The sequence below is a fragment of the Talpa occidentalis genome, unplaced genomic scaffold (assembly GCF_014898055.3).
Source record: "Talpa occidentalis isolate TD23 unplaced genomic scaffold, MPIMG_talOcc4v2.1 talOcc4.2, whole genome shotgun sequence".
Lineage (NCBI taxonomy): Eukaryota > Metazoa > Chordata > Mammalia > Eulipotyphla > Talpidae > Talpa > Talpa occidentalis.
The window spans coordinates 64,248,797-64,271,004 of record NW_023602073.1 but is presented as its reverse complement, the minus strand read 5'-3'; the positions used below and the strand labels follow the sequence as shown (position 1 = coordinate 64,271,004).

Genomic DNA, 22,208 nt, shown 5'->3' with positions numbered 1-22,208 from the left:
ACTAAATATACCTTAAATTAACTGAAATTGAAATTCCATATGTGACATTTCACAATTTAAGGACACAATTTAAGAGACTCCCATTTCCTCCAGATGCCCTGAGCTGGTAAAAGAGATAATCTTCTTGGGGCTGCCTTTAATCCCCTTAGGGCTGCTGGGTCACAATGATCTCTAACAAAATGTTAGATGTTTTCGCAGTAAGGGGGTGCGCTCCCTGAGGAGAGTTTGCCTAGAAACACTTATATAGAGAATAACCACAATCCCCCATAGGAGAGTCAAAGCAAAGTAAAAATCTAGGCCAGCAGCCTAGCTCAGAGGGGGTGAAAAAGGAAATTCAAAGTCTTCTGTTAGGGTGCTAATTTTTTTATATTCAAAGTTGGTAAAAAATGAAGAAAAACATAAGATGGGTACTTGGTCTCTTGGAATTTTTTGAACTCTCTATATTATAATCTTAAAATTTTTTTAACACTCTAGAAAAAATCATTCAGGTTTCAATTACATGCAAATACTAGAATAGAGCAAATGTTATAATAGCATAAAGAAGATCTTTATTGATATAAATTGTGAAAGTATTTGGAAAATCTGCTTATAGACAACATTTTTTCTTCAAGAACTAACAACTGGCAATTCTGTCTTCAGAATGAAATGTAATTTATAAATCCCTAGCTGAAATGACCATTTTTTAAGATGAACTGACCAATCTTAACTAGGTGCTTCGGAGTCACACTGGGAAGACTTCCCTAAGAGAAAAGGAAATCTTAACTGTAAGGCTTTGAAACCTCCTTTCACTACTATGCTATGAAAGGCACACACTAAATACTTATTTTGGAAATTTCTTTCTTTTTTTTTTTTTTTGAAGATTTATTTTATTTATGCATGCAAGAATTGGGTTACAGGCCAGAGGTGTGGGAAGTGAGAGGATTCACCAGAGCCAGAGTGGGGAGCAGAACAGGCAGACTGATGAAATACACTGCTGAGGGGAGCAGCGGGTGAGACAGGAGAGGTCTGCCGCGACATGTGGGATCGAACCGCCGCTGCAAAGGCTGCAGGCAGCTTCACAGCGCAGCGCTCAACCGCCTGTGCCACCAGGGGAGGCCCTATTTTGGAAATTTCTAAGACACAATTCCCACTCTTTAGCTTACTTAAGTTGTGTGCACATATAGACAAGTATAAGAACAAAGACATAAAAAGTGCCCGGTGGCTATAATAATGTAGTCCCTTAATATCTTAGTCCCTCAACTGCTGGGGGAAAAGGTTACTCAACTGTCACCCTTCTTTAGGGACAACTGCCTCACTCAAGTCACACCTCTTTCCAGATGTGGTCCATAATAAGTCTCCAAATCAGTGTCAGGGTATAAAGACCCCTTAGCCCCTTTGCTCAAACTCAGGACACCTCTGCATAGCTATCTAGTCCCAGAGCTAACAGGGGGTTAGCTGAGGTTTTTCTGGAACTCACCTTCTCCCTTAGCCCCAACCTTTTGTCCTCCCCTCCTTTCCACAAATGTTGATCCCAAGATTCTAATAAATGTCCTACACAATAATCTCTCTTAATCTGCCTTTTGGGGGACCCTATTTGTGATATTATCACTATTCTAAGTCAGAATCTGGTTCAAGGATTGCTTCTCAGGCCTCCCCTGGTGGTGCAGGCGGTTGAGCGCATCGCTGTGAAGCTGTCCGCAGCCTCTGCAGCATGGGTTTGATCCCGGCCAACTGGTGAGGATCCCACATGGCACAGCAGACCTCTCCTGTCTCGCCCACTGCTCCCCTCAGCAGTGTATTTCAGTCAGTCTGCCTGTTTGTTCTGTTCCCCGCTCTGTCTCTGGTGAATCCTCTCACCCTCCTGCGCATCTGGCCTGTACCCTGGTTTCTTATATAAATAAATCTTAAAAAAAAAAAAAAAAAGTTAAAAAAAAAAAAGGATTGCTTCTCAAGAGATTTTACTCTGTATCTATCCATGAAACAAATATATTGTTATCTCAGTGTGTCAAGTAATTACTAGGATTTTAAAAGTCCACAGAATGGGAAAATTATTAAGTAGCATAGTATGATAATGCTGTATCACAAAGAAAAGCTTTTCTTTTCTTTTCATCTCTACTCTTTACAAGTCATGTAATTCAGGCACGATACTGAAATTTTGGGAGTATTTCCATATTTGTTTAGTGGGGAATTCATGCCCAAGTTACAGCCAAACTTAGGAAGTTACTATGAGGTCATTAAAATCTCTATCATCAGTCACACAAAGTTACAGTCATTATTAATAGGGAGGACCTAGCTATGACCTACCTGGATCCTGAACAAGTTTACTTCTGTTTTTTGATAATACAGTTGATCTTTGAACAAATGCTGCCAGGACCATTGCCTTGCTTTCCACCTTTACCTCTTGTTCTTCTTGACACAATATACAGGTAACAAAATGTCTTTGTTCAGGGACCTGAGTTTGTGCTGGGCCCAATGCTGTAAGTGTCATATCTGAAACCAGAGGGCTGCAATAAAAAGGTTGAAAGTGTAACTAATGAGCATAAGAAAATTCAATATAGTTATAATGCATTATAAACTCCAGGTATGAACAAATTTAATAGAGAGGGTTTTGATGACTTGAATTGCCAGAATTATGTATCAAAACTGGCATCTTTCATCCTTGCAGCAATCCAACATGCAAAGGAGAAGCCAGTCAGTTTACTGAGCCTTGTGTAAACATTACTCATTCTTTCATGAATGTCTTCTATATAACATATTTTAAATGTACACATGAATTATCTACAGTCTGAGATATACATGTATCTCAAATTTCTAAGACTAACTTATTTAACTAGAGGCCAAAAAATTTTTCTGTCAACTCTTCTAAATAAATCAGCTGGATGAAAGGAATACTTTAAGGAAATAAGGCAACATTTATCACAATTAAGAAGGCTGGTCAAGAGATGAAAAAATGTTTATGATATTTTACCTGCTATCAAGAACTGCAGAAGCAGAGGCATCCAGTTCTAAGGTTTGCTGGAAGAGTTCTTTGTTCTCATCAATAAAATGTCGCTGCATCTCAGACATCTGGGCCATGATCTTTTCTCTGCGCAGCCTGGCAATTTCAGCTTTCCTCTTTCTCTCAGCTTTGTCTTTGTCTCTTGAACTCTGAAATTATGCTTCACTCAATTAGGCCACTGGATGCTAAATGCACATTTTCCCACCCAAAGCAGAATCTTTACTGTAAATACTAACCAAAAACTGTTCTATAATCTTATGTAAACAAGAGAAAAGATTTCTTAACCTTCAATCTAACATGTTAAGAAAAAAATCAGACCAAAAAAAAAAAAAAAATCTACAACAAATAAACAAATAGTGGAACATCTTGGAATTTACATGCATGTGAATGGTGTCATGTATAATATTAATGCAGATATATTTGTTTATAGTGAACTAGCTATAATTTTTCATTGTTACCACTGTTTACTTCTTATACCTCTTCCAATATGGTTCCTTCTGTCTCTGCCACAGGACTGGTGGATGAACTCTCCCTTATCTTCTTAATAGCATTAAAAGTCTATGAAGAAAAATAGCAGTTATTCTGATGCTCTGAAACATTATTAACTATAAGAACAACAAATATTTAATGTTTCTCACAAAAATAGAGCAACGCAGGCAGGACATTTTACCTTTAATATCCACCTAATCATGTCTTTGTGGACATCGAGGTAAGGAGCATTTTGTAATGTCTCCAACATAGCAAGGATGCTAGGAGAGTTTTTTGGTGCTTCACCAGGTTCTAAAGTGGAAAAACAAAAGGCACAAAACATAAGTTAACACATCATAGTGTTTATTACCATGCATAAGATGATAAATGTAGTTGTTTGTAACATCATTTGCCTATCATTTGATTATGGCTCTTACTTGTTAGTGTTTTGGAGAATGTTACCCATTTGTGTTTGACAAACAAGTTATCAACAGAACTGAGATCATCTACCAAATGATAATTTAAAAATAGCCTCCAGCGAAATTAAATAGGAAAAAAGTTCTATCTGAGATATTACAAGTCTAAGAACATAATTTAGGATTACAGGGATATATATGTATATAAATATACCTATTCATTTTGACCTTTTGATAAAACTTCCATTCAAAATAAATAAATTTTTTTCACTAATGAAATATTTTCTTTTGTGGGGAAAAAACACAAAAGTCAATCCATACTCTCAAAAGCACATTTAATCAACATTAACTAATTTAGTTCTATAGTTAGAAATGTCCAGTTATTGATTTTCTTGAATTAAGTGTTACCATTTTGGCAAAATGTTCCTCTTTCCTAGGAGATGAAGTTATTGAATTGTGTGATCTTTAATATTCTTCCAGATCTAAAATTCTGTGGTCATGGTTTAGGGAGCCAATTCTAGAAACAGTATATCTGTTTAACAGATATAAACAGTATAAACAGTATATCTATTAAGATAAAATGTTTAAAGAAAAATGAGGAATTTCCAAAGAAAATGATGACTGTTCTAAAAAAAGAGAGAGAAAGTGAAAGGGAATCTGAGATTGTATGGTGATGAGTAAATGAAATTAAGAAATTTTCTGCATGGTTATCTTGAAGTAAAAGTGCAGGAACAAAAGAAGGCAAAAGACACAATGTTAAATCCATACAAAGAAATACTGACAAAGATGAGCACCCAAGAATACAGTCTTTCGTGGGGAAAGGCAGTTGCCCCTCCTCTTCTCATTTACCCACATGATGGCAGAAAAGGGAAAAGCAGAGAGCTAGCAACAAATAGGAGAGGACTATTCCTCTGCATCCTTCAGCAGAACAGTATTCTTGGCCATTATCTCTTCAGAAGAAATAGTGGAGAACAACACACTAACCAAAGTTGTAGAAATTATCTTCTGCAAGCAAGGAATTCATACATTCTTATCACACCTAAATTCATTTAAACAGCTCAACAAATGGTTGACTGCGAGTCCAGGACAGCTTAAGTACAACAGAAGCACAGGACAGCAAGGTGGTGCTAAAACACTAATGGAGTTAGGGCCAAAGGCCATAGAAGTCATTAGAACAGACTCTTGCCAAACAAAACTGGCACAGTTTGAGCACCAAAGAGTACTGTAAAAGAGTGAATAAAAACTCATAAGTAATATTGAAGATGAACAAAAATAAAACCCTAAGCAAACAAGAAAAGATTCACAGCTGCCACAGTGCAGTAAATAAGGAAAAAGGTTTTCTTTTAGAGGTGAAAAATTGTGTTTATAACAAAAGTCTTAAAAAACTGCAAATATAAAAGCAAACATAGTAAAATATTAACTACTGAATCTAGGTGGTAAATGGCTATTTATTATACAACTCTCTCAACCTGTCTATATGTTTAAAAATTTTAATAAAAAGCTGGGCCTCTCCGGTGGCGCAGCGGTTGAGCGCTGGCTGGGTTGCGAAGCTGCCTGCAGCCTCAGCAGCGCCGGTTCGATCCGTGGCCACCGGGTGAGGGCCCCACATTGGCGCAGACCTCTCCTGCCGCCCGCTGCTCCCGTCAGCAGTGCACTTCGTCAGTCTGCCTGTTCTGTTCTCCCCTCTGGCTCTGGTAAATTCTCTCACCCTCCAGTGCTTCTGACTGTACCCGTGCTTGCATAAATAAATAAATAAATAAATAAATAAATAAATAAATAAATAAATCTTTAAAAAAAAAAAAAAAAGGCATTCTCTTAAAAAAAAAAAATTTTTAATGAAAAGCTAAAAAAACGATTTCCCAGGTCATTTAAAAAAAGCTATTATTACATTATGTAATGATAATGCAACGCCCTATAGCTAATTTTCTTATTTTTATTGTTTTTAAAAGTATATCCTAGATTGATGGTGTTTATTAGTACAAACCTATTGTAGTAAGTAAATTATAGGGATCTATTGTGCAGTATGATGAATACAATGTTGTACTATAATTACATAACGCAACAAATATTACTACAAAGGTATCATTCACATGCAATCAACTGCAAATTAAATAGATCAACTTAACACCTTAAATTTATACAATGACATAGATCAGATCTATTTAATTACAAAAAAAAGTATACTAGAGTTTAAAAGTATGTCCTTTATTGATTTCAAACTAAGGACTAACTTTTTTCTGTTTATGAATTAAAATTTTTATATTTTAAGTATATCTAGGCACTAAGTATTCAGAAAATATGCATCAGGAACTGATATAGTACCTTTAATATACAGATGAATATATATAGCCTCAGAAATTTGGATTCAATATTTAGAACCTATATGATCAAATAAAAGAAGCTACATTACATATTTAAAATTACAGACTGTTGAGTATGTTTAGTAAAAAGTGTATACATACTTGATATCTTCTGAGTGAAGGTAAATGTTACTACATGCTCTTCCATGACATTCTCTAAATGCTGTTTTTCTTCTTGTAGTGCCATTCCAATTAAATGTAACACCTCAAATACAAAATATTTTAAATTTAGTAAAATGAAAATTAAGTACATATTTTAAAGAAATAACAAAAAAATCATTATTACAAAAAATAGTTATTAAAGACTAAGTATAATTAAAATCTAATTTGAAATTCCAATTTTTATTAAATCCAAACTCTAAAGTTCATTTTCTAAAAAAGAAACCTCAGCAAGGAAAACAATTCTATTTAGCTAGGAAGAAAATTCAATTACATTCAACTGCAAGTTCATAGGATAAGTTAAAAAATTACTATAAGACACTATATAATTTTCAATTTTATTCCACCCCTATACTACAGTCTTAACTCTTCTAAGAATCAATGATTAAAAAATTAGAGCTGAAAACTATCATGTAATTACCTAGTCCATGAAAAATTACCTAGTTCAATTTTTGTAGGAACTAAAAAAATCGTTTCAGAAAGAGACACACTTTTATCGCTAATGCCACAAAATCTATAAAGTTTAGTTTTCTTCAGTATATCTCACAAAATATTTCTTAACGGACTTCAAAGAAAATATATAACTATGCCAAATCTATCTGTATTTTAATTACTCTTAACCTGCTCCTGAATTTCTGAAGGTTTGTATGTCTGTGTATAACATTTCTTGGAAATAGGGCTGTTTACTTCATTGCTTTTAAGCTACATGCCTTCAGAAAATCCAAGTGCAATTTCATCATCTTAAAAAAGGATGAAAACAGAGTTTTGAGGATTACAAGTACTGTATGTAATGTGCCCAGCACAGAGTAAGGCAGAGTAGGCTAATTCTATGAACTGAATAATTATGTTACTTACTAGTTGAATAACATGGGCAAATTAATTAAATATCACTTAAACTTGACTCACCTATACAATGGAAAAAGTTGTAACTACTCAGAAGGGTGTTGTGTAGATTCAATGAGATCGTAACTAAGAATGACTTTTATATTAAAGCTATAAAGTAAAATACAACAAGGCTTTAGACTTGTCACTTACTAGGTAGAGGACTATAAATCTCTAAATTTCAATTTCTTCAACTGCAAAACATGGATACTGATGAACTCAGTTTGAGAGAATTAAATGAAAAATATATGTAAAAGATAATAATACACAAATATCCGAGTACTGCATAAACAGAGACCCACAAGACCAATCAATGAGAAACAGATTGGCCAACAAACAAAGGTAATTACAACCTTGTGTGATATATATAGTTGGTCAGGCCACCCTCATTTTCATTATCTGACACAAAATCAGTAATAATATACTTGTGTCAAATTAAGGTAACAAAATACATTTTTGTCTTAAGTTTTACTGACAATTATTTCGAGTTTTACTACAAAACCACTAAAATACAAATATAAATGTCTTCAAACCTACCCTCTGCAGCATAGACTCAGACCAGGCATATCCATTGTGTTCTACAGCCCACTGCAGCACAGTTCCCATGATGCACAGCATGACATCTGACTGCAAAATGTTAACCAGACTTGCAAACAGAGGGCAGAATGGAGGCAAAATTGGAGGTGGAAGTGCTGAAAATGAAGTTATTATTGGTTTCCTTTGTAGCATGCATTCAAAAAAACTTCCATTAACAAATACTTTTGATAGTCATCACTCAAAGAATATTCATCTACACACTGAAGTTGTATTTTATCTTCTCAAGATCAATCAAATGCATAAAAAGAACTATGTATATACCAACAGAACAAAAGAAAAAGCCTTACTTTTCCCCAGAACATCTTCAAATCTGAGAAAAAACATTAACCCAGGAATGACTTAGTATGGACTATTTCATTATTAGTATGCTTATCAGTACTTTGGTCACTTGGAAAGCTTATATTTAAACCTTCCACTACACTAAGGACAATCTATCAATACATAAGTGTTTAACAAATAAAAGAGACTGTCGTGAGATTTCTGAAAAGATGATAAATACCTGTATCTTCCCTATTTTGTCTTCTCAATTTCCGTTGAGCTTCCTCTGCCTAATACAAAAGAAAGTAATTTGGACAGGGAATTAGTAATACAAAAGTACTGACATAAGTTGACGTTTGCACCATTATCTTCTGATTTTAAAAGATTTTTATCCTTAGTGTTACAGCCTTCACCAATGATACATCAAGGCTTACCCCCCACTCCATTAAGAGTGCCCTTGAATGGGTTATTTCTTGCTTTAAAATACAGGGGAAACATATACAAACCAAATCCAAAGAAGTTGTTTAGGTTGAACCCTAAGATATGCATTAAAAACTAAAAACAAGCTTTATGTTCAAGTTCTATTTAATGTTCAAGTTCTAGTCAATAATTTCATTTATTTCATGTTTTAAAAGAGTAGACTGATAAAAGTAAAAATTTATCTAAGAATGATCAAGAAAATGTCATAAAGTAATATGGAAAAGCATAATGTTAAGTAGTACTAATTTTAAAATGAGTATAAAATGCATTAACTGATATATAATATAGGTTGACATTTGTCTTTAAAGCCAATAAAATGTAGACAATTATATGTGTGTGCATGTATATAATTATATAGATCTTATAGATGTACATGCAAAACACTGGGGAAGAATCCAAAATGTTAAGTGGTGAGTGGTGGCATTATAATAGGTAATCTGTACTTTCTTCTTTAAAACTTTTTAGGGCCTCCCCGGTGGCGCAGCGGTTGAGCGCTGCGTTGCGAAGCTGCCCGCAGCCTCTGCAGCGCTGATTTGATTTTTGGCTGCTCCCCGGCCACCGGAGGAGGGTCCCACATGGCGCACAGACCTCTCCTGCCGCCCGCTGCTCCCCTCAGCAATCTACTTTGGTCCTTCTGCCTGCTCTGCTCCCCGCTCTGGCTCTGGTGAATTCTCTCACCCTCCCACGCGTCTGACTGTACCCAGTGCTTGTATGCATGTATGTATAAATCAATCAATCAATCAATCAATCAATCAAATAAATAAATCTTAAAAAAAAAAAACAACTTTAAAAAGTTTCCCAGATTTCCTACAGAAAACCAGTATTCTTTTTCAATCAGTGAAGAATAAATTTGTTTAGGAAAAACCCAAAATAAAATTCCAATCCTTCCCCAGTACACTTTAAATGTTCCCAATTACCTTGGACTGTTCTGCCCTTGAAAAGTGATAGAAATACAAGTTGAATTCTCGGGCACACTCTGGTTTCAGTTCATACATGCCTCGTCCTGTTAATCCAGGTTTTCTATGAAAAGAAAGGTCCTTAAAATATTATTACTTAAGTCATATATTAATTCATGAGACAGTCTTAGAATACATAATAAAAAAAACATCGCTCATACACTGCTAGGAGATGTCAGCACTACTACCTCTAACAGTTAACTCGGCAATCTGCACCCAAAACTTTAAGTTGGTCCATTTTATTTAGCTCATCCACTTTGAATCTGTCCTTACTAGACAGAAGAATGGTCACTGTTGTGGTAACAATCCAGTCTGACCACAGGATCTAGGGCACATACATAAAAACATCTCCAAACAACTGAAGGCCACTAAAAGTGATTTCAAACTTCTGTATTTTGACAAGTAAAGGTGTTTGTAATAAAGTCCATCAAGAGAAAAAAGTAAATACAATTTTTGGGTTTAAGAGAATCTCTTCTATATTTTCTCCAAAACCACACACTGTCTACACTACCTCGGCAAGGGGTTAACCTTGTTATTGATGGAGCAACACAAGGAAACAAGAAAAGGCAGCATTCGGAGGTCACCCCACAACTTAGGTGGCACACTCAAGTGGGAACATAGCAGTTTTAAGAAAATTCAAGACATTTACAAAGACCACCTATCCAAGTTAATTTCAGTTATGTGAAATTAAATGTTATGCATACCTATCCTGAATAAAATGAAAATTCTCACAGAGCTCTTTAAGTTGCTGAGATAATGTTAGATCATAAAAGTAAAATGTCAGTGAGAAATCCTGTTCAGAATTAAAAATTTGAAAATGTTTAACTCTTTGAAAGTAGCAATTTCATTCACATTTCCATCATAGGGAACAATTTAAGAAAAATGAACATATAAAAAAATTGAACATGAACATATAAAAAAATACTAGTAAACTCACTTGAAATGGGCAACTGTTTCAATTACATTCTCCATGCCAGTCTCCTTGTTCTCCTAAAAGGAAACAAATAAATGTGTTTTCCCATCATTCTATGCTGTTAGCTCATTAATGCTTACAGCAACCTTATGAGGTAGACACACATTATTACGATTTTTACAGATGAAAATTCCATAGTAAACACAATGATTAATATACAATTAGGGAAACTTTTTGGTAAGGTTATATTCATTCAGATTGATATAATTAAAAACAAGTCACCACTCTATGGAACTGAGGCTACATTTTCAACAGAAGTTAAATGAAAACAAAGCACATATAATATTTAAACAATACTGATGTAAAATATTTGCAATATTTTGTGAAATGAGTATACTAATTTCTTATTTATTTTTAGATATTTATGATTTCCCAAATCATATCCCATTCATGACAAGGTATTAACAGGAATTCTCTGAATAAAGAATTCTCTGGTTAAAGATATTTGGTAAATCTAGTTGCTATCACTTGTGCAAGACATATGCCACTTTTAAATTTTATTCTTACTTATTCCAAAGTCTACAGGATATTGTAATTGCTCCCTCATTTTACAACTCAGAATTCACATCCTCGATTAATAAGTACAAATAATTTCTATCCTGATTAGATATTTAGTGATATTAAGATAAAGTATTATTATTTTTTTTATGTGTGATAATGGCCTCTATAGGCGAGTATTACTTGACATTCGCTAAAATAGAAGAGATGGCTCACTAAGGAGTCTTTGGATGCTTCAGAATTTAAAAGCTCTGGAAAACTGCTTACCCTACACAGCTGAGGAAAAACTTCTCACTCTTTCAATATACCAGGTCACAGAATGAACTTGACCACGGCAACTTTGTACTATAGACCCTATAACAAGTCCTTGCTAATAGATACTTCAGTTCTAAGGACAAGCATCCTTATCACTTTCAAGGCTTCACTCTAAAAGATCCTATATTCTTATTCTTCTCTCAATTCCTAGTATTCTGTATTCTAATTATTTCTAATATTAGTGACAAGAGGGCCTCTGTGGTGGCGCAAGGGGTTAAGCACTGCACTATGAAGCAATCCACAGCCTCTGCAGCATGAGTTCGATCCCTGGCCTGCCAGGGAGCAACCTACATGGCGCAGCAGACCTCTCCTGCCTTGCCTGCTGCTCCCCTCAGCAGTGTATTTCACTCAGTCTGCCTGTTCTGCTTCCCACTCTATCTCTGGTGAATCGCCTCACACTCCCCTCCATCTCTGGTCTGTACCCCAGCTCTTGTATGCATAAATAAATAAATCTTTAAAAAAAAAAGTGACAAGAGTTATAAATGTCTGAGAATTGCAGTATACATACTAGACTGATAAAAGTAGGGAAGGATTTCTAGAATTTTCTTTTTAAAAATGTAGGTACTTACATCTTCAGGTAAAGACTTTACCAATTCACTATGAGCCATAGGTTTGATGCTCAACTGATGGATAATCTCCCGCTTAATTTCATCTGTAGCATTTACCTGTCCAATTCCAGGACTATATCTCTCTCCTATTAACAATGAAAAAGTAAATACATACACATTTAACATAGTCACAATACTTATGTGATATAAACTTATAATCATGCAATGCACTGTATTTCTCTATTCAAGTCCTTTTCTGCAACAGGAAAAGTAATGACTGGTCTGGCAAAAAGCTAGGGCAACAGGTGCTCCCCACCACATTTCTGAGTCTGAGACATAGCAGGTAAGTGCAAGCTTTGGGAAGGGCAGCGAGAACTCCAGTTACCATTAATATTGAAAAAGAAAGGGATCAGAAGGGTGGAATGGGCTTAGTGGCAGTGAAGTATCTATCAGTGTGGTAGTATTTGCACTGGTAGCATAGGAAACTGCTTTCACACCATCTGCTGCATGGCAGCAGGGAGGGAGAACCTTCCCTTGTCCTTCAGACTTATCACCTCTGAAACCTGATTAATTGGTATCACTTCCTGACAGTAGTCTATGAGATGAGAGAAGGCAAAGAATACACAAATGGGAAAGATGTGAGGAAAGGACTGAAACACAGGCAATAAGAGATTACATCTGTTAGCCATAGGTCTTAACGAACCTGGAATTATACTGTTGTACCACAAAACCATGGAGGGAGACATAGGTAAGATGTAAGTAAAGAGCTCCTAAATACTCAATTTCTTGCTTGCTAAATTTTCCTGACCCCCCTTTTTGCCCCAGAGAGGCTTCCAGTTTATTCTGCTTTAGCAACTGTACTCCTTTTTCCAAAGCACCACAGTAACCACAGAGCTGTCAACATTACAGTAACGAGAGGGGAGAAGATAGATTCTTCCCAAAAACCGACTGTCAACTACTCAAGACAAACACAGTTCAGAAGTTCTGAACTATTTGCTACCAAAAAATCCAATCATAATTTAGAAATGTCTCAAGTGAGTCAAACTTACCAACAAGCATTATAATGAGGTACAGCATTTCTTCTATTAAAGTATTGTTCTGCTGAACTACATCCTGTAACAAGTGAGGGGGACAGAGTACAGAGACAGGAATATGCACACTGTGTTATCTCAGATAACTGACATAACCCAAAATAAAGAGGCTTCTTTAGTGATATGTTGTGGTCTTACAAAACATGCTCTTACCTTATGAGTGATCTCAGAACTAAATCTTTTTCCATAGTCTGGAGTACTGAAAATCTGATAAAGTTCAAAGCGGCTCAGCATTATCATCAGGAAATGATTTGGGTCCATCATGGAGACACCTGTCTTTTTTTTTTTTTAACATGTGAGAAAGAGGAAAAGGTGACGGTCAAAAGGGTTACTACACAGTGAGATATATTCTGGTATGTATAAGAGAAAACAGCTTATTTGATTACCAATTCCACTAAAAGATGGAAACCCTTTAGCCCTTATCCCTGCTTGTGGTAGCAATAAGCATGGACAAGAATTTAACTGGTAAAACAAAGCACAGACAGAACAAAACCTAAACCCATACATAAGAATAACATGGACTGTGCGCTCGCCTTCCTTTCAATGCTTTGAATTAAATGTGAACCTACAAATTAAGTTCTGAAGTTTTATTTCAGGGCTCTCATCACTGTCTGGTATATGGAATCTGAAAGAAATTGACATGTGTCAATTAAACTTCTAGGGTTTTTTTATATACATTAAACTCTTAGTTAGAACTCTAACTTTTGGTGGTAAACACTATACTAGCTCAAGTGACAACTTTTAAACAATAGTTTCAATTTCCTAGTTTTTTTTTTTTTTTTTAAGATATATTTATTTATACAAGCACTGGGCACAGTCAGAAGCACCGGAGGGTGAGAGAATTCACCAGAGCCAGAGCAGGGAGCAGAACAGGCAGAAAGACAAATAACACTGCTGAGGGGAGCAGCGGCAGCAGCAGGAGAGGTCTGCGCGCTATGTGGGACCCTCGCCAGTGGCCGGGGATCAAACCGGCGCTGTAGACGCTGCGGGCAGCTTCGCAGCCCAGAGCTCAAACACTGCGCCACCAGGGGAGGCCCCAATTTCCTAGCTCTATTTGCATAAATTCTAAATCAACTTGAGCTTTATTACGAACCAATACTTTTTGAAATTTACATTTCAGGGGGTTTCTCTGCTGGCGCAAAGGGTTGAGCACAGCACTGTGAAGCTATCCACAGTCTCTGCTGCACAAGTTCGATTCCCGACCTGGGACCTACCCACATGGTGCAGGAGATCTCTCGTCTTGCCAGCTGCTCCCCTCAGCAGTTTCTTTCAGTCAGTCTGCCTGTTCTATTCCCCACTCTGTCTCTGGTGAATCCTCTCACCCCCCCTGCACCACTGACCTGTGCTCCAGTTCTTGTATGCATAAATTATTCTTTTAAAAATATTCACAGCCTTTTCATAATTACTAAGTCCATTTCAGCAATAATATGGAAATTATTTGACAAGCACTCTGGACAAAAAGGGGAGTGAGATATTGTTGGCTTGGTTTAGAAGAGGGGATGGAAAGTAAGTAACCAACTACAATCCAGTTAGGGATATTCTGGTGGGCAGAAGCACATAAGGCTTTTGAGTTAGCTAGCTATATGTTAGTGCTTTAGGCAAGCTTCCTGGAGAAAGTAAACACTGAACTAAATACTAAAATATGAAGGAAACTAAGTTACTAGGTAAACAGAAAAAAAAGGGGAGGGGTTGGGTAATCCAGGGAGCAAAATACATAAATGTGAGAGTTTAGAATTTAAGAGAGCATGACATGTTATTACTGCAAGCCTTGAAAATCTGTTTGTAGCATTATGAGTCTTTAAACAGAGGACAATGAAGAAAGATTGGTGTTCAGGTTTCTGATATAGCAACTGTGCAGACTAAGGAATAACTCCCCAAGGTAGGGAACCCAAAGTAGGAAGAAGGTACAGAGGAAATAAAAAGAGTTACTTTGAATTTGTTAAATATGAGATGAAATCTAGATGGAAATGTTCTATAGGTTGTTAATGATATGAGTTTGGAGCTTTAGTAGAATGGGTTAGGTTGGAATTAAGTATTTGGGAATGATCATAATGCTTGGGCTCTGTGGAAATAACAAGAAGAAAAACACTCCCCACAACCTTTAAGCTTAATGCTTTCATGTCATTACCTGAAGCATTATTATATCCTTGTCAAACATCTCACGTCTGCATTTCACATTATGGTAGTAATAAATCTAAAAGAAAATGACATGGGATAAGAAGGTTCTTATCTGTGCTGCTCCCTTTCTCCCCATCTCCAAAAGAACACACAGGTTCATGCAAGTACACACACACCCTCCCCCACACACACCCCCACACACACCCCCCACCCACCCACCCACCCTAACAGTTAATACTAGCTTAGTAGAGATTTATTAAAATTTTCTATACTGCTGCAATCATCCTGTGGTTCACATTTTGCAGCCAACCTTTTGGGTGTCCCAAAAAGTTGTTTCAGTAAGGCATACAGCTACCAAAATAGGGGTAAAAACCTATACCAAGCTTTGGTGTGGATTAAAAATCAAAAACTCAAAATTTCAAAGCTATATCAACAAAACTTTTATCTTTTAAAAAAATTTAATTTCAGTACTTGAACTCTGGATTTTTATTATATTTTGAAAACATCCAACTTTGTTCTAAAAATGATCACAAGTGAGAAATCAAGAAAATTAAGTTCATGTCTACTTTTGATACAGTTTCCTGACAAAAGCTGAGTAAAAATTCTAAGAAACTTTTGGGCTTAATATTATATTTATCTTCTCAAATTATTTTAATATATTCAACTTTCAATGTCTAAGTATATTGAAAATTACAACCTTCATAGAAGCCAAAGAAGGGACTGAAAACTCTTTATAGGATTAAAAAACCTTACCTGGTTTACTAGTGAGAACCCATTTCTTCTCCACATTCCTGCATGTACTTGTGCACATAAAACAAGACATCTAAGAGGGTGTTCTATCAACATGGGTGGGCTCAGTTCACTCTGTAGAAGGACACACATAAGAAACAAAAATCTCAACTCTATATAGAAGACTGGTTGATGGGGATGGAAGCTTTATATAAAATACCTTTATATAAAATACCTTTATATAAAATACAAGGTATTTATGTAAAATAATAAAATGCCTTGTATTTTATATAAAATAAGGTATGGTTAAGGTATAGTTGTGTGATGGTTAACTTTATGTGTCAACTTGGTAAGACCATGATACCCAGTTTTTGGTTAACATTAGTATAGATTTCACTGTGAAGGTATTTTTAAGATTTTAAAAATCAGTAGATTTAAAAAAAATCTTAAAGTCAGTAGATTTTAAGTAAAGCAGATTACTTTCCATAACCTGGTTTCCTATCTCCAGCAAGAGTGAAAGCAGTGGTTGGTGCCTAGAATAAGATCCATAATGTGGGTTGGCCTCATAAAATCTGTTGAAGGCCTTAAAAGAAGACTAAGGTCCCCCCTAGCCAAAGATGAAGAAATTCTGCATCCACATTGCCTTTGGACTTCAGACTGCAATATCAATTCTCCCTTGGGCCTGTAGTGTGCAGGGTTGTCCTTACAGGCATATTTCTAACTTACCAGACTCCATAATTTCATGAATCAATTCCTTATAAATAAAACTCATCTCCTCTTTCGCTATACACACATAGACACACACATATCTTATATGTTCTATTTGCCTGGAGAAATCTAATGAAGTTTGTTTCAAAATGATTAAAAATACATGGAACACAATAAATATTTACTTTTAAACGTTAGTACTACTTACGAGAGGTAGCAGCTCTGGAAATTTATATGCCACTTCACTTTTGCTTAATAATACATGCAAACCTGCATGAAGAACAACAAAAAAATATTTCTTTAAGTGAAAATTATTTAGAAAAAATATTCACTCAAGCCTTTATCGAACCTGTTAATTTCTTTTTTTTTTTTTTTATAGAGGCATGTTTTATTTATTTATTTATTTGTTTGTTTGTTTGTTTGTTTTGTTTATACATGCACTGGGTACAGTCAGAAGCGTGGGAGGGTGAGAGAATTCACCAGAGCCAGAGCGGGGAGCAGAGCAGGCAGAAGGACCAAAGTACACTGCTGAGGGGAGCAGCCGGGAATCGAACCAGTGCCGCAGAGGCCGCGGGCAGCTTCGCAACCTAGCACTCTACCGCTGCGCCACCGGGGAGGCCCGAACCTGTTAATTTCTTTGGGAATATATCGTATTATAAATGAAAATATAAAAGGAATTGCATCTACAAATAAAGCTATTCAATTGTTAGCCTCACGAACCTCTGTATGAAAGGCATACTGAGAACTGGTCTCAATATATTGATTACATTTATAGAAACGAATGTTAGACATACAACAGAGCAAAAGCAGGAATATAAGTATTAAAGCAATTAATGTTAAGCCAACATTAAGAATTTGATTTCACTGGGCCGTGGAGTTTGTTCTCATTTAGAATAGAGGAGTGAGAGAAAAATGGTCCTGAGGGCCTCCCCGGTGGCGCAGCGGTTGAGCGCTGGGTTGCGAAGCTGCCTGCGCCTCTGCGGCGCCGGTTCGATCCCCAGCTGCTTCCCGGCCACCGGAGGAGGGTCCCGCATGGCGCGCAGACCTCTCCTGCCGCCCGCTGCTCCCCTCAGCAGTGTACTTCGGTCCTTCTGCCTGCTCTGCTCCCCGCTCTGGCTCTGGTGAATTCTCTCACCCTCCTGCGCTTCTGACTGTACCCAGTGCATGTATAAACAAACAAACAAATAAAGAAAGAAAGAAAACATGCCTCTATAAAAATTAAAAAAAAAAAAAAAAAAATGGTCCTGAGCTTCACTATTTGCACTGATCCTGACCTCAGAATTCCCCAGAACTTTCAGTTTAGGATCAAAACCTCTTCAGTTCCAAATTGCAAAATATTCTCTTAGAGTCAACCTTAATTAATGCTATAAGCTAAAAACTGTTAATTAAGAACTGTCCTGCTTATGCTGTTATCTAGACAGCACTTTTTACAATCTCAATAAGAAATGCTGGCTGCTCAGTCAAGCCTGGTTTGAGGTTTTCCTTATCCAAGAAGACCTGTATTATGAATCCCATTCTAATGTTTGCCACTCAAGTTCCATTAGCACAGACTCCAAGTTGTTTCAAATTATATTTACTCAGCTCTACAATTAGATTACATATTCAGGCAAAGAGCTGTCAAATACAGTGAGATAGAATGCTCAAAATGTTTACTGAGGAAATTTGTGGGAGGTTAATACCTAAACAGAATTTAGTACATTTTCAAGTAGTGACTATATTCCCTGTGGATAATTAGTAGCACCAACTTCAACCCAATCAATCAGATTTATAAAGGCAGAAGAGATCAGCAGTTGTAGTTGGAGACAGGACCCTCTCTGCTGCATTCTAGTCTAATGCTAAGCTGTAAAATCACACTGTCCTTGCCTATGTTGAAAATCATCAGCTCAGTATGTGCAAAGTACTTATAAAAGCAAAACTGAACAAGTCATGGGAGTAAGAGAAATCTCTTCCTGTAATCACTATTTCATTCTAGGTAATTATTTGTTGTTCTACTTGATGTACCATTCATATAATCTATCTTAGATCACCACAATATGAGTAACAATCCAAAAGACTGTTGGAAATGATAGGGTTTGTCAGTAGGATAATGTGATAATTAGGGGAACAATGAAATGAAAGCAGGTTTATTACTACTGATCCCAGGGACATGAAAAGGCTGATAAAGGAATACTATGAACAACACTATGCCCACAAGTCGATAACTTAGATGAAATGGACTAATTTCTTAAAAGTAACAAACTACTGAAACTCACAGGAAAAAGAAATAAGTGGCCCTGCCTTATATCTATTAAGAAACTAAGGGGCCTCTTTGGTGGTGCAGCAGGTTGAGCAAAGCACTATGGAGTCATCCGTAGCCTCTGCAGTGCGGGTTCGATTCCCGCCGGCCAGGGAGATACCCACATGGTGTGGCAGACCTCTCCTGCCTTGCCCGCTGCTCCCCTCAGCAGCGTTTTCTGTTGTCTGCTCTGTCTATGGTGAATTCTTTCACCCTCCTGCACCTCTGTCCTATACTCCAGTTCTTGTATAAATAAATAAATCTTGAAAAAAAAAAAAAAGAAATTAAATCAACCGTTAATATTCCCAAAAGAAAAGCATTAAGTCCATATAGTTTTAGGGGTAAATTCTGTATCAAATATTTAAGGAGGAAATGATACCAATTTTCTACAGTGTCTCCTATAAAAAAAAAACAAAGAACAAAGAAAAAAACCCTGCCAGTTTGATATCACATTGTTATTGAGCCACACACTTAAGATAAATAGAATTAAAGGAAATAATAGTATGTGAGCAGGATAAGAATTACTGTAATCAAGAAATAAGGAAGGAATTTGTTCTGAAATGAGTATATAGAGATAAACAAGTATATATTCAAAATCCTTGGCTATTACAAGGTGGCAGCTTCAAATGTATCAATTATAAATGGCATATAAATCAACTACTTATAATTAAAACAATTATTACCCTATCAATCATCAAAACTATTGATAACTTTTCAATAAACGAGTAAGAAACAGCTTAGAGGGAGAGAAAATCTAGGGTGGCTTCAACTTATTAGCAACTACTAAAGTGAAAGACTGGCTTGAATTTGATAACACACAGACAGTGAAGCTGGGTTGAGTTAAACAATATAAAACATTGAGTATGAAGTACTATGGTACAGTGGTTGTAAATAAGGCTTCTGGTGCTAAACTACCTCAAAATTCCCTTTCTGACTTTTCTTGCTCTGTGACACTCTGTCACTCTCTGTGTCTCATTCTTCCCATCTGTGAAGTGAATTTAAGAACATACCTGCCTCATAGGCCAATATGATGATTAAATGAGTTAATGCGTGTAATAACAAGTAGTTAGGTATTCAGTAATTATAAACCACAAACAACAATTTAAAGGATAATTTCAGGGTTCTTTTTTTTGGGGGGGGGGAAATGCTTTACCTGCAAGTAAACGAGAAACTGGAAGGTGAATGCTAACTTTTTCTTGGGAAACACAGTATCTGATAGTTTCCACTGAATGTCCACAAATGCTTAATGTGATTGGCTGTTCACCATCAGTAAAACCACCATGACACTGCATCAATACAGCAAGGCATTTCTTGTAAGCTTCAATTAACACTTTTTCCTAAAAGAGAGGGTTTTCTGTAAGTTACTCAAAAGGCTGGGGTTCTACAACATTGAATAAGCACCTTTAATTTGATGATAAGTAAGTACCTCAAATATTATGGGCAAAATCAAATTCAATCTTCTCTCCCCAACTTCGTCCTTCCAGTGCCCTGTCTTAGTGAAAGGAAATCTCTATCTAGCTGTCGAACTCTAGAAATTATTCCAATACCCTTCCCTTTCCTTCATTCCCCATTGTTCAGTTCTGCCAAGCTAGCAATTTCATCTTCTAAATTTCTCTCCAATCTGGCCAATGATCATTTCCAATAACTCAAAAGGAAAGCCAAACCATTTCTCTATTTAAATTCACTCCTCCTACTTTTGCCCCTCTCTTTCTATTCTCCACACAGAGTAACTTTTAAAGACATGTAAGTTGGATCTTCTCACTTTCATTAGACGTCTCTAATGATTTCCCACTTCAATTAGAATAAAATCCCAACGTCTCTCCATGGTCTCCAAGGCCCTGCAAAGTCAGCCACTCATTCACTTATCTACAGGCTATGCACAGAGCCTTCCCCCGCTCCGGGAACAACCACATTCCTCCATCACAGAGATGACCCAGCTGTCCCCTCAGTCAGGAATGTAATTCTTTGATCAATTAACTCTGACAGAGTTCAGAGCCTTCTCTGGACCTCAATTTAAACATACTTTCATCTAGGTTTTACAACAAAGGGAAGGCCAAAATAATCTAAAGACACAAGACAAATGTACCAATAATAAAAATTTGGGAGGATAAATTTATAAACTCTCAATATGCTCAAAATCTAGAAGGGGTTATGGAAAAAATGAAAATAGTAATTAACGTAAGAGAACAGAGTATGAATTATTTCACCTCTTTTCCCCTAAGGATTTAGTTTTACTTTTTATTTAATTTACATGTGAAGAAAGAAAGCATGCTTTTTGTAAGCTAAGTTTCACCACTATCAGTTTCAAATACTTCAAAATTTACTTAGGAATCTGTTTATTCCCCCCCCCCCCCCACTGATCTCTCTGACCCCTACCCCCAGAAAAAACTCACATCTAGAGCACACCAGTCCTGCATCATTGAAATAACATGTGTTAATTTCATTTGTAAGGTGAAGGCTGCTTCCCATTCTGGTTCCATTTCAATATGCTGTCCTATTTGACGTGTAATTGGATCCATTCCCTTAAAAGAAGTGAAGAAATTTTAAATGAATTAATTTGTTCTCTTACATGGAAATTTTAAAAATAATGTAGAAGAAATATTTATTGATTGCAAATAATAATTTAACAGGAAGCGTCACATAGTATAAGTCCAACTTCATAAATTATGTGTTTATATAACATTCTCTAAAACACAAATTAAAAATTTTAGTAAGTACAGAAGAAATTACTTTCGAGGCAATCTTCTGTATGATTTGGACGATAAAATATATACTCCTTCAAATTCCTTTTTAGCTTTATCAGCTGACAGACAAAATTTTTAGAAGAAATTTGACAGGCTTTAGAAATGTTATTCAATTCGACAGGCTTTAGAGTGAATATTTTATATTTATTTCTAATCTGAAACTGAAAGTTTTCATAGACTGATAAAAGTAAAAACAAGAAAAAGTTAACAACTTTTAATACAAGAGTGTCACTTTTCAGAAAATAGTCTATCCTGGTGTATCAGAACTGATCAAATAATAGAAAATACAAGCAACCTTGAATTTTCAAAATGACATAGCTTTTTTTTTATAGGTACAAGAAAAAACACAGCAGTATTATAACAAACTGAATACCTATGAACACCATCCAATCCAGGAAATCTATTCCTTCTAAGAAACCCAGATAGCTACTAAGGAATTATAATGGTACTTGCTCAGATATTATGAGACGTCATCTATCTTTTTCATAGTTAAAACTGGTTAAATATACCAGTTGGTTTCTGCTTCTAGATTCTATTTGGTAAAAGGGGGTAGGGCATGTTTCAAAAAACGAGAATTAAATGCAGAGGGAACGTTCTATATTGTATTATATAAATATATCACAAAGAGAAAAAGAAATACGGAAACAGTTAAAAAA

The 22,208-nt window shown here is 36.0% G+C and overlaps 1 protein-coding gene across 6 annotated transcripts in view; it reads right to left on the bottom strand.

Moving 5' to 3' along the window:
- UBR2 (ubiquitin protein ligase E3 component n-recognin 2) overlaps positions 1 to 22,208 on the bottom strand; it is a 123,702-nt gene that overhangs the window by 43,776 nt on the left and 57,718 nt on the right. For all 6 annotated transcript variants that reach the window (XR_005126825.1, XM_037519719.2, XM_037519720.2 and 3 more), the window contains 17 exons: positions 21,202 to 21,330; positions 19,962 to 20,145; positions 16,742 to 16,803; positions 15,850 to 15,960; positions 15,107 to 15,172; positions 13,132 to 13,254; positions 12,937 to 13,000; positions 11,909 to 12,033; positions 10,491 to 10,543; positions 9,515 to 9,617; positions 8,359 to 8,407; positions 7,800 to 7,954; positions 6,324 to 6,426; positions 3,648 to 3,757; positions 3,455 to 3,535; positions 2,948 to 3,126; positions 2,284 to 2,483 (listed from right to left, as the gene is read on the bottom strand). Coding sequence is in view for 5 of the 6 variants with exons in the window: in XM_037519719.2 (XP_037375616.1) it covers positions 2,284 to 2,483; positions 2,948 to 3,126; positions 3,455 to 3,535; positions 3,648 to 3,757; positions 6,324 to 6,426; positions 7,800 to 7,954; positions 8,359 to 8,407; positions 9,515 to 9,617; positions 10,491 to 10,543; positions 11,909 to 12,033; positions 12,937 to 13,000; positions 13,132 to 13,254; positions 15,107 to 15,172; positions 15,850 to 15,960; positions 16,742 to 16,803; positions 19,962 to 20,145; positions 21,202 to 21,330 (1,897 nt within the window). In the remaining variant the exon portion in view is untranslated. The remainder of the gene's footprint in view (positions 1 to 2,283; positions 2,484 to 2,947; positions 3,127 to 3,454; positions 3,536 to 3,647; positions 3,758 to 6,323; positions 6,427 to 7,799; positions 7,955 to 8,358; positions 8,408 to 9,514; positions 9,618 to 10,490; positions 10,544 to 11,908; positions 12,034 to 12,936; positions 13,001 to 13,131; positions 13,255 to 15,106; positions 15,173 to 15,849; positions 15,961 to 16,741; positions 16,804 to 19,961; positions 20,146 to 21,201; positions 21,331 to 22,208) is intronic.